Source organism: Coffea eugenioides, chromosome 1 (assembly GCF_003713205.1).
Source record: "Coffea eugenioides isolate CCC68of chromosome 1, Ceug_1.0, whole genome shotgun sequence".
In the NCBI taxonomy this organism is placed as follows: Eukaryota; Viridiplantae; Streptophyta; class Magnoliopsida; order Gentianales; family Rubiaceae; genus Coffea; species Coffea eugenioides.
In genome coordinates, this window is record NC_040035.1 from 47569784 (window position 1) to 47582412 (window position 12629).

Here is a 12629-nt window from a genome sequence, read left to right on the forward strand (position 1 = left end):
AACCACCGACAGTTCTCTTTTTTAATATACAATTTATTGGTCCCACTTTTTTTGTCCCCACTTGGCCACTTCCCACCTTTCTTATTCCACACCCGACGTTTCTTTCTTGGTTCCTATTTTCCTTCTTCCGTCATTTCGTCCTCTAGTTTCTTATTCCCAATTTTCTTCCTTCGTCATTTAGTCCGTTTTCCTTTCTCCGTCATTTAGTCCTCTGGTTTCTTATTCCCAATTTTCCTTCCCAATTTAGACCTCTAATTTCTGGTTTCCTATTTTCCCCTCAAGACCCCAACAAAGCCACAATCGAGAGACCATCTACAACTCTGCCACTGATTTGCAATTCTTTCCACCAATTTTAGAAGACCATCTGACCATCAAAATCAAGTTCTAACTTCTAAACAATTACTTCTTATTATTATTATTTTAAATTTGTTGGCAAATATATTTCTAGAGCATGAGACTATTACTGTTTTAAATAAATTTGAAAACTGATTAGTTAATGTAACGACTAATAAATGGGTTATTTGATAAATATTTTAACTTGTGAAATTGTGCTTTTATGGATTATGGATATATAATTTATTTTTATTTTCCTTGATTAGTTTCTTATATTGGAGTTAATGTAATGATGAATAAAGGGCCATTTGACATATATTTTAACTTTTAAATTATTCTTGTATGGATTCTTTTGAGTTTTTATCTAATTGACTTGATTAGGTTCATATGTTGTGATTATTGATTTGATATATTAAATTAGTAATGAATAAATAACTTTAAATTGTGAAATAGTTTTTGGATAGATTTTATTGTACATTTAATATTTTAATTGGATCAGTATCTTATATATTGATTTTAATTTCTTTAGCTATGGAGAGATATTTCAAGAGGAAATCAATGGAAAAAGAGTCATCTAATGAAGAAGAAGCCAAGGATAATGAAAGTGCAAAAATGACAATAAAAGAAATTGCTTGGGGATTAACTTCGATGAATTACCTGCTGATCCAGCCCAAAGAAAAAAAATTGGGGATTATCATCCAAAGTTTCCAAGCAACAATTACATGCTACTAGGGAAGATGGATGGGATTTTTTGCTTGATGAAGTTTGTTCGTTTTGTGAAAAACATGAGATCATCATTCCGAAAATGGATGAAATATTCATTAATAGTGGGAGATCTCGAAGAAAAGTTCAACAAATTACAAACCTTCACCACTATCGAGTTGAGCTATTTTGTGCTGTGATAGATTTACAACTCCAAGAACTCAACAATCGGTTCAATGAAGTCAATATGGAGTTGCTTCTTTGTATGGCATGCTTGAACCCAAGTGATTCCTTTGCAGCATTTGACAAGAAAAAGTTGATTCGTTTTGCAGAACATTATCCTTGTGAATTTTCTAAGTTGGATATTCTTGCACTTGACATTGAATTGGATACTTATACTAATGACTTGAAATCAGTTAAGGAATTTCTCGATTTAAGGAAAATCTCTAATCTAGCTCAAAGGTTGGTAGAAACTAAGAGAGATATTGTGTATCCATTGGTTTATATGCTCTTAAAGTTAGCTTTGATTTTGCCTGTTGCTACAGCTACAGTAGAAATGGCTTTTTCAGCTATGAATATAGTGAAGAATCGGTTACGAAATAGAATGGGAGACACTTGGATGAATGATTGTTTAGTTACTTATATTGAGAAAAATATATTTCGTGAAGTTCAAAATGAGAAAGTTGTAAACCGTTATCAAAATATGAAAACTCGTCGTGAGCAATTGTAAATAGTTTAGTTTGCTTTTGAAATAAAATTATTATTACATTAATAATTTTGAGTTTATTTTTTTACGTTTTTCATGGATTATACGTATCATTTGTACTTGTTGGTGAATTTATTTATTTTTTTGCTGAAAAAACTAGAAAAAGAGTAAATAAAAAAAATTTAGTATTATTTTTGCCCCCACTGAAATTTCTTTCTGGCTCCGCCCCTGCCCAACAGTAATCAAAGTTGTCTCAATCTCAAATGCCGAACGAAACTATGAATATATCACTTGCTCAACTTGATAACTTAACCAGCTGCAGCATCCGAAATCTAAAAACAGGAGAAATGGGGTTGCTCGAACTTGTTTATCATTTGATTGATTTGAGCCCTACATTATTATACTTCATGGCGAACAGAACAATACGGGATGGTTTTCCACGTTCGTATTGAATTGAATAAATCATCAAACAAGCAAAAGCTGATGGATTTGGAAAGCAAAACAAAGTATAGCTAGATCTAGTGGCAGTGGAGTTGGAGAGGATGAGGTGATCAATTTATTCTTGGCTGCCCAACTCGATTCATCGTCATTCGTGCAGGCTGTAACCTTTGCAAGACTTGCATGCGGAGCAAGGACCATGGCAATTGGCAAAAGGGTCCACAACTTCAATTGCATTGCAGACACGGAAGGTTGGAAAATCTTGTCCAAGTTTACATATCATGGGCAGTTGCAGCTACAAGTTCTTCCTCTTCCATCTGTTCTGTCATCTGTGCCGCCACTTATGCATAAACACCTCATCCGTAAGGCGGACCTGTACGAATGTATGTCCTTCCTGAGGATGCTCACCTCGGCCGCCCCGCATGTCCGAGGTGACCTCACCTCGTCCGACATCAGAGCTCACCCGTGCCTCGGGGATATCCCTTAAGCTCGGCCGGATCCCTAGTCTACCGTGTAGGTGACCTCGGCACCTCCACCTCAGCTGCACGCGGACGAGGCAAGTCACCTGACATCATCCGGGATCAGTGCTTTATCTGAAAAGCACTGTCGCACTTAATGACTACTGCAAAGGACTCCTCGTCACCCTGTCCAGGCGGCTACAGTGTCAGAGTCAGACCTCCTGACACGGGACAGAGCCGTAATGACCAGAGGGTGGGTCCCACCAGCATAAGCCCTCCGCTTTGTCCTCTACTCTCCCTCTATAAATACCCCAGACACACTCCCAACAAGTAAGCATACACTGTTCATTTGCTCATACTCTAGCATATTTCTCGTTCTCATACTAACTTGATCGTCGGAGTGATCCCAGGGGAGAAGCCCCGCCATTCACTTCGGACAAGGAGGTCGACTTCGGACACACGAATTCACCTCACCTCATCTCAGAGAGGACTGATTCAGGTCGGCTTACTTATCCACCAAAAATCACCTCTTCAATTGGCGCCGTCTGTGGGAACGAGATAGCTATTAAAATGAGATCCACGCGCTCCAGAAGCGGAAGAGTTCCCTCAACTGGGGCTGGGCAGACCTCGGGTGCCCAGCAAGACCGCATATCTGAAGAGCCAGGGTCCCAAAGGACCCAGCCCAACAATGAGGACGCCATCGCCAAGATGGCCGAGTTTGTATCAGACAACCCTAACATTTTTGAGGAGCTAGGAAGGTACCTCAAAAGGCAGGGGAAAGAAAAAGCCGAGTCTTCCAAGAGGAGACCGACGAAGTCCCCTGAAGTGCCCTCAGGCGAGGACTCCGAAGATGGGCGTCTATCTCGGAGCACCTCCAGGCGAGTCTCATCCAAGGCAACCTCCAAGATTGCCTCCATCTCCCGAGCGTTTTCTCGGGGACTACTGGGAAAACGAGCCGAGGACCCACCTCGGCGCCCCGGGGGCCTAGCTACTGACTACATGAGGGCTCCGCCCTTCACTGATGACATCAATGGGGAGATGGTGCCCCCAAACTTTAAGCTTCCAAATTTGCACACCTACGACGGCCGAGGTGACCCCGAGGATCACCTCCGCGCCTTCATCTCCGCATTCCGACTCTACTGCGTCCCCGACGCCGTGATCTGTCGGGCTTTCCCCATCTTCCTGCACGGGACCGCCCGGAAGTGGTTCTGGAGTTTAGAACCGGGGAGCATTTCCTCCCTGGATGAGCTGATAGACCGGTTCATCCACCGCTTTGTGTCGTCTCGACCAATAACAAAGACTTCAGCTTACCTCTTGAACCTGCAACAGGGTCAGGGCGAGTCACTTCGCTCGTACGCCCAAAGGTTCAACGAGGAGAATGTACAGATACCTGACCAGAACGAGCAAGTAACTATTGCTGCCTTCACCAACGGGTTAGTAGCAGGGATCTTTAACACCGAAATCCATCGGCAGTACCCCCGTACACTCCGGGAGCTCTGGGAAAGAGTGGACCAGGGAATCCGAAGTGAAGATGTAAATCGCATGAAGCGAGAAGCCCAAGCATCTCGTACGGGGCAAGATCCCCGGAGGAGGAAAGACACTGGCCGAGGTGAACCAGGCCCAAGTGGCACTTCAAACCAACCCCGAGACCGCCGAAGTGTCTTCGACCGGATCGTGAAAGGCAGATCGTCCACCTCGGACGCCGAGCTGACGCCCCTCAATTCGAGCCGGACCCACGTCCTGGCTGTGATGAGGCAGAATCACCTCGGCCGCAACCCTCCCGAAATTCCGGGGAGGAGAGATAAGAGGAACTCGAACCTCTACTGTGCCTACCACCGTGATGTAGGGCACGAGACTGAAGACTGCAATGACCTGAAGCGGGAAATCGAAAATTTGATCCGGCAGGGATACCTGAAGCAATTCGTCCGCAAGGATGGAGGCTTCAACCGAAGCGTCTCCCACCGGGAGAACCGAGGCCCCCGCCGAGACGACCGACGGGACACGAACATGCATTGCCGAGGTCCCGAAAACCGTAGGGAGGACAAGCAGCCACCACGCGATGGCTCACCGGGCTACGGCCCCAACATCGCAGGGGTGATCAACACCATCGCGGGAGGACCAACGGGAGGAGACAGCCAGAACTCCCGGAAGCGGACCTACCGCCAGGCCGAGATGGAGGTGGCCGAGCCGAGCTCTCGGCTGTCCGAGGTCATCACCTACGGTCCCGCTGACCCCGTTCCTGCGGCCTCCAGCAATCATGAAGCTCTTGTGATTGAAGTCCTCACCAACAACTACGTAGTCAAAAAGGTCTACGTAGACCCCGGAAGCTCGGTAGACGTCTTGTACTACCGGACTTTCGAAAGTTTGAAGCTGACAAGGGAGCAACTCACTCCTGTCAGAACTCCCCTCGTGGGATTCGGGGGACACGTCGTCCACCCGGAAGGCATGTTGACCCTGGTGGTAACAATCGGGCGTCATCCACGCTGCCGAACTGTGCCTGTCAGTTTTGCAGTGGTCAAAGCAGACTCCCCCTACAATATGCTGATAGGCCGGCCCACGCTCAATGCCTTGAGAGCCGTATACTCCACCTACCACCTGAGCTTTAAATTCCCAACATCTGCGGGGGTGGCCGAGGTAAGCAGCGATGTGGGCGCCGCCCGGGAGTGCTACCTCGCCACCATTCAAGCAGCAGTCACCCCCCGGCCCTCACCGAGGTCAGAAGAAAAGAGGCCAGCGGTCCTCTCCATAGACTGCATCGACCCTCAGAAGGCAGAAGAGCCCAACAGGCTGGAGCCAGGGGATGAAGTGGAACTGGTGGTAGTGGATGAAGCGAAACCTGACCAAGTGGTCCAGGTAGGGGCGGGACTCCCCCCACCCCTGAAAGAAGAAATGATTTCTCTGATCAAAGACCACCGAGACGTCTTCGCGTGGTCCGCGGATGAAGTGGTCGGAGTGCCACCCGAGCTCATGACTCACCAACTCAACGTTGACCCGCAGGCCCGACCTGTGCGACAGAAACGAAGGCACTTCGGCCCCGAACGTAGCCAAGCCATATCGGATGAGGTCGACAAGCTCTTGCCGGCCAAGATGATCCACGAGGTCCAATATCCCACCTGGCTGTCCAATCCAGTCATGGTAAAAAAGGACACCGGGGGATGGAGAATGTGTGTTGACTTCACCGACCTCAACAAGGCCTGCCCCAAAGATTGCTATCCTCTGCCAAGGATAGACGCCCTCGTCGACGCGGCGATGGGGTATGAAATCCTCTGCTTCCTAGATGCCTTCAAAGGGTATCATCAAATAGGAATGAGTGAGGAGGACCAAGAGAAAACGGCGTTCTACACCGACCGAGGTACTTATTGTTACACTACCATGCCCTTCGGGCTAAAGAACGCCGGGGCGACCTACCAAAGGCTGATCAACCGACTCTTCCAGAATCAGATCGGCCGCAATGTGGAGGCCTATGTGGATGACATCCTCGTTAAAAGCCTCACCACTTCATCCTTTCTGTCAGACGTGAGGGAAGTCTTTGGTGTCCTGCGAGACTCGAGGATGAAGCTGAATCCCAAGAAGTGCGTCTTCGGCGTCACCTCGGGAAAATTCTTGGGGTATCTGGTTTCCCACCGGGGAATCGAGGCCAACCCCGACAAGGTGAAAGCCATTCATGACATGTCTCCACCCCGGAACATCCGAGAAGTCCAACGGCTGAATGGACGCCTGGCCGCGCTGAATCGCTTCCTGTCCCAATCAGCTGAGAAAGCTCTGCCTTTCTTTAAGGTGCTGAAAAATGCTGACCAGTTCGCCTGGACTGAGGAGTGTCAGGCTGCTTTCGACCAGCTGAAGCAGTACTTGCATCACCTACCAACTCTCGCTTCACCTCGGCCCGAGGAGAAGCTCTACCTCTACCTCTCCGCAGCCGACGAGGCTGTCAGCGCTGTGCTCATCCGAGATGAGGGCACCCAAGTGCCGGTCTACTACGTCAGCCGAGCCCTCCGCGGGCCGGAGACCCGATACACGCAAGTGGAAAAACTTGTGCTGGGGCTCGTCCACGCAGCTCGGCGGTTGAAACCCTACTTCTTAGCCCATCCCATCTCGGTCAGGACCGACCAGCCCATTCGGCAAATATTGGTGCGACCCGAAGCTTCTGGTCGCCTCACCAAGTGGGCTGTCGAATTGGGAGAATATGACTTGTCCTACGAGCCACGCACCGCCATAAAAGCTCAAGCTTTAGCTGACTTCCTTGCTGAGCTCACCTTCACGGAAGGTCCGGAGTCCACTTCAGCCTTACCCGAGGTGTCCACCTCATCCCTGTGGACATTGTATGTCGATGGATCCTCTAATGGAGACGGCTGCGGAGCCGGACTGCTCCTGGAAGGACCTCAGGGGGAGGTTTGCTCTTACGCCCTCCGCTTTGACTTCCCGGCCACCAACAATGAAGCCGAGTACGAGGCTCTAATCGCTGGACTCCAGCTAGCCCGCAAGCTCGGCGCCCAGCAAATCCACGTCCGCAGTGACTCCCAGCTCGTGGTACGCCAAGTTATTGGTGAGTACGAGGCCAAGGATGAGACCATGCAACGGTACCTCTCCAAAGTTCACCAACTCACCGCGTACTTCAAGTCATTCGAAATCCAAAGGATCCCTCGGTCCCAGAATAAGCGAGCCGACGCCTTATCCCGGCTGGCTTCCACTTCATTCTCTGACCTCAGCAAAACCGTCTTGGTGGAGGTCCTGAGTGAACCAGGGTACGTGGAAGAGGTGGCCTGCCCCGTGCACTCTGAAGAAACTTGGATGACCCCGTTCATCCTTTTCTTGGGTCAAGGAGTCCTTCCCGAAGACCGAGCTGAAGCAAGGAAGATACAACGCAAAGCCGCTCGGTATGCACTCCGCGATGGAGAACTATATAAGCGCTCCTACCTCGGCCCATGGTTGAGGTGTGTCACCCCCGAGGCAGGACGCGAGGTCCCCCACGAGATCCACGAGGGCCTATGTGGGGCTCACATCGGCCACAGGATGCTAGCTAAGAAAGCTATGCTCCTGGGATATTTCTGGCCATCACTTCGGCAAGACTCCCAGGACCTCGTTCTCGGCTGCCCTTCCTGCCAAGTCCACGCACCCGAGCACCACCAGCCTTCAAACTTCATGGTCCCCATCACTTCACCCTGGCCGTTTGAGCAATGGGGGACAGACATCATAGGTCCCTTCCCCAAAGCCGTCGGGGGTTATACATTCTTAGTAACCGCTGTGGATTACTTCACCAAGTGGGTCGAGGCCGAGCCACTTCGGACCATCTCAGGGCTGGCCATTCAAAAATTCTTTTGGAAGTGCATTATCTGCCGCTTCGGCATACCTCGGGTCATCATCTCGGACAATGGGAGACAGTTTGCCGAGAACCCGTTCAAGACTTGGTGCGAGAACCTCGGCATCAAACAACACTTCACTTCGGTAGGCCACCCCCAGGCCAATGGTCAAGCAGAAAACTTCAACCGGACTCTTCTACATGGTCTCAGGACCCGACTACACCGAGTTGGGTCATCTTGGGTGGAGGAACTCCCCAGTGTCCTGTGGTCGTATCGGACCACGCCGAGGTCAGCGACGCGAGAGACCCCATTCTCCCTGACCTACGGCGCCGAGGCGGTCATCCCGGCTGAGATCCTTACCCCCAGCCCTCGGCTGGCAGCCTATGCCGCCGAGGTGAACGACGAAGAGAGGCAGCTGGACCTCGACCTCGTCGAAGAACGAAGGAATCTCGCCTCAGCCCGGATAGCTTCTTACAAGAACACACTGGCACACTACTACAATGCCCGCGTGAGACATCGTAGATTCCAACCTGGAGACTTGGTTCTTAGAAAAAACTCAGTCAGCCGAGCTGAACCGCAAGGGAAATTATGCCCGAAATGGGAAGGCCCTTACCGAGTTGTGGAATCTGACGCTAAGGGGTATTGTAAACTGAGTTACCGAGATGGCTCATTAGTGCCGAGGTCTTGGCACGCCGAGAACCTCAGATTGTATTACGCCTGAATTTTTAATCAAGTAATGACTTCAGTTATTATGTTATTCTTCAATATCGTTGTTACGCTATTAAAAAATAAGGGGGACAAGCAAGGGATGAAGTCAAAGCAAGAAATTAAAGCACTGAGACGAGAAGAAATATGCTTTCATTCAATAAGAAAGAGCGTTACAAAAGTACAAGGCCGAGGTCCGAATGCTACTAAGCACTCTCCACCTCGGCCACCCCCTTAAAGCCGCGAGCCTAGACCCCCGTCTCGGCTCCATCCCCGGTCTTGGCTCCCTCCTGGGCATCCTTCTCTTCGGCCTCCTTGGGGTGAACTTCATCTCCATGCTCTTTGCCGACGTCCCCTCCGGCTTCGTCTCCCTCAGCGTCCTCTCCTCCAGCTTCTTCCACTTCCACGTCCTCGAACACTTCGTCGAGTTCGGACAGCCACTTGTTGAACTCGACCTGGACTTCGGCCAAATTCCTTCCTGCCTGAATGCCTTCGGCCATCCGATCGCATAACTCCTTGGAGTCCTCATTGTAGCTGGTATGGTTTTTTAAGGACTCCAAGGCCTCGGAGGAGAGGTGAGCTGCGGCCTCGTCAACGGCCGATGTGAAACCAAACATGAAGTTAGGCGTAAGTAGTTGGCCGAGGTCCTTGATGAAGGCCTCGGACTTCCGAAAAGCGTCTACGGCCGAGGCTCCGGCACCCTCGAGAGCTTGCTCGTGGGACGCCTTCACCTCGTCCCCCCTCTTCTGCTCCTCTTCGAGGGCCGATCGGAGACTGTTGATAGTAGCCGCGGCCTCCTCATCCTTCACCTCGGCCTCCTTAAGCCGCCTTTCAAGCTCGGCCTTCTCAGACTCGGACACCAACAGTTTTTTCTCCAACTTGGAGATTTGATTCTGCAACTTGCCGGTGTCCTGCTCCTCGACTAGAGCACAGTACCGGTGAGTCATCTCGGCCACAAAGGCTGAGGTGGAAGCCGTGCTCACCATGAGGCTTTGAACCATCTCAGCCGGGGTCAACTTCTTCATAAATTCCAAGTCCCTTGGTAGGGGGGAGTGCATCACCAACTCTTGGGCAACCCGAGGATGGCTGCACCTGTCGTTGACCGAAAGTTTCCAGTTCGGACACCAGTGCCCGGCGGGGTGCGTCTTTTCATCCCCAGAAAACACCGGGGGACTATGGAAACGATTCCATAGCGAGGTCCCCGACACTGCATTGACCGGGGGTTTCAGCTGCTTGCCTCGGCCATGAGGTGGGAGTGCCGTGGTGACTCCAAGAGGCACTCCCTCTGGCACGGACGAGGTGGACCCCGTAGCAGCGGTGGCCGAGCTGCTTTGACCAACCGGGGTGGGAGTGCTCTTGGCCGCCGAGGTCTTGGCAGCCTGCCCTTGCGATTTCTTCTTCGGCGGAGGTGCCAACGTCTCATCAGAGCTCTTCCTCTTCTGCCTTTTGGCCACTTCGGACGAGCCCGATACGACGATGTCGGACAGTTTAGTCACTGCACAAAAAACAAATATTATCATATGTCTTAGCCGAAGTGAAAGCAAAGTTATGAAAGAAAATTACAAGGAATCTTAAGTTTGGTGGAAGTGAAGGGAGCTCTGTCGGGACTGAGCAAAGCTCGGCTGATTCCCCCGTCAACCAGCACGGCTTCGGGGTAGTCCAGACTGTATATCCGAAGTCCCGACCTCATCAGCTTCTGGAAGTCCTCCTCCTTGGCATCCCCAGCGGAAGGATCGGCCTTCGCTTTGATTGGCCTCCACCAGAAACCTCTAGGGAAGTCCACTTCGGACACAAAGAAGAAGTCGCGTTTCCAATTCTTGATCGAGCTGGGAGAACCGACCACCAACTTCGGAATGGCATTGTTCCGGTTACTGACAAAAAACCATCCCTTGTCTGTCCCGTGCGCCTTAAGGGTATAACATCGGCGGAAGAGGTCGACAGAGGGAGCCACCTCCTGATGTCGGCACAGCATCTCGAACCCTATAATGATGCGGATCGCGTTCGGGGTGAGTTGGGTAATCCTCACGCCGAAGTGACGAAGCAAGTCCCTGAAGAACCTTGACGTGGGCATCCTCAGCCCGGCCTCTAACTGTTGGACATAGATGGCCACTGTGCCCAAGGGGGGCTTTTCGGCTGAGTCATCTGCTCCGGCCGGAATGATCTCGTACCCCGACCGGAAAGGGTACTTGTTCATCACCTTCACGGCCCTATCTCTTCGGATGCGACTTCTAAACTTCGGCATCTTGCCGAAGTCGATGTTGGCTAGGTCCTCGGGAGCGACAGGCTCCAGGGCGTCCTCGTCGTGTGGTGTCTCGACGCCGAGCTCCTCGTTGTAGTCCACCTCGGAACCACCCTCGCTCATCTCGGATGACTCCAACTCCGAGGCTGCCCCACTGGCTCCCGCCTCGGTTGATCCCTTCTCAGAACTCGGGGTCGACCCTTCCGAACTAGATGTCGTCGCTTCTTCCCCAGGATCCGGCCTCACCTCGGTCAGGTGGCTCGGAGTTATGGTCTCTTTGTGGGTCTTAGCCGTTTTGGCCATGGGTGAAAGACGAAATAAGAAAGAAGAAGGGTACTTACTATTGCCTACGGAACTGGACGAAGTGGATGACCTCGGATCTGATCTCGGCTACTACTCCGATCTCGGCTACTATATTGACCTCGGCTACGCTCGCGAACTTTGCGGGTCTCGGATGAAAATGAAAGGTGTGAGAAGTGCGATGAGGGGGACCCCCCCTATTTATAAGGGTTTGGGGAGAATCCGAAGAGGCGGCAAGAATGCGAAAGGACGGCCACGTTCGAATTCAAAACGTCGTGCCTCCCTCTCTCCTCATTAATACCCCGTCCTTTCAGCTGACACCCTCTGCACGAAACGTCCCACTACTTCACGACGCGACGGTTACCAGTGACCACATCCTGTCAACTGACACGTCCACGTGTCGCGTCCCCGCATCTTCCGGGGCAGTTTCGGGACTCCGGCTCTCTACGACTTCGGCACAAGGAAGCCTCGGAACCTCCCTAGCCCGGAGCTCCCGAGGCTTGGGGGGCTTATTGAGGATGCTCACCTCGGCCACCCCGCATGTCCGAGGTGACCTCACCTCGTCCGACATCAGAGCTCACCCGTGCCTCGGGCATATCCCTTAAGCTCGGCCGGATCCCTAGTCTACCGTGTAGGTGACCTCGGCACCTCCACCTCAGCTGCACGCGGATGAGGCAAGTCACCTGACATCATCCGGGAACAGTGCTTTATCTGAAAAGCACTGTCGCACTTAATGACTACTGCAAAGGACTCCTCGTCACCCTGTCCAGGCGGCTACAGTGTCAGAGTCAGGCCCCCTGACAGGGAACAGAGCCGTAATGGCAGGGCATGGGTCCCACCGACATAAGACCTCCGTCCTGCCCTCCACTCTCGCTCTATAAATACCCCACACACTCCAACAAGTAAGCATACACTGTTCATTTGCTCATACTCTAGCATATTTCTCGTTCTCATACTAACTTGATCGTCGGAGTGATCCCAGGGGAGAAGCCCCGCCATTCACTTCGGACAAGGAGGTCGACTTCGGACACACGAATTCACCTCACCTCATCTCAAAGAGGACTGATTCAGGTCGGTTCAGCTACCAACCAAAAATCGCCTCTTCACTTCCAACTTCCAAAAAAGTGATGCAGACGTCTTAACTTCGCATAATATACAATAACTGGATTAGGATTCCGGGAAGGTAAATAATGAGTCGCTTGGGATGGCAAAATAGGCCACGAGATCTGTTTCCACTGTTTGGTCCCAGCATGTATAAGCCAGAAGTGTGTTGTGTACTTAATTGGATGGATGTGTAGGTTCGTGCCTTGCTGTGCAGACAAATTAGACATCACACGTGTGACATTTTAGCTTTCATCGTCAAGGTTGTGGACCTTCGCCACACGTGGATTTTGCCGGCTTCAGTAGTTTTGGCTGAAACATGACAAAATACCGGCTTCCCTCCTTTTTTT

The 12629-nt window shown here is 51.2% G+C and overlaps 1 protein-coding gene across 1 annotated transcript; it reads left to right on the forward strand.

Annotated features, from left to right (window-relative positions):
* Positions 1-3207: 3207 nt before the first annotated feature.
* LOC113773911 lies at positions 3208-8655 on the forward strand. Its single transcript, XM_027318509.1, has one exon. It carries the CDS (start codon positions 3208-3210, stop codon positions 8653-8655), a length of 5448 nt encoding a protein of 1815 aa, XP_027174310.1.
* The last annotated feature ends 3974 nt before the right edge of the window (positions 8656-12629 follow it).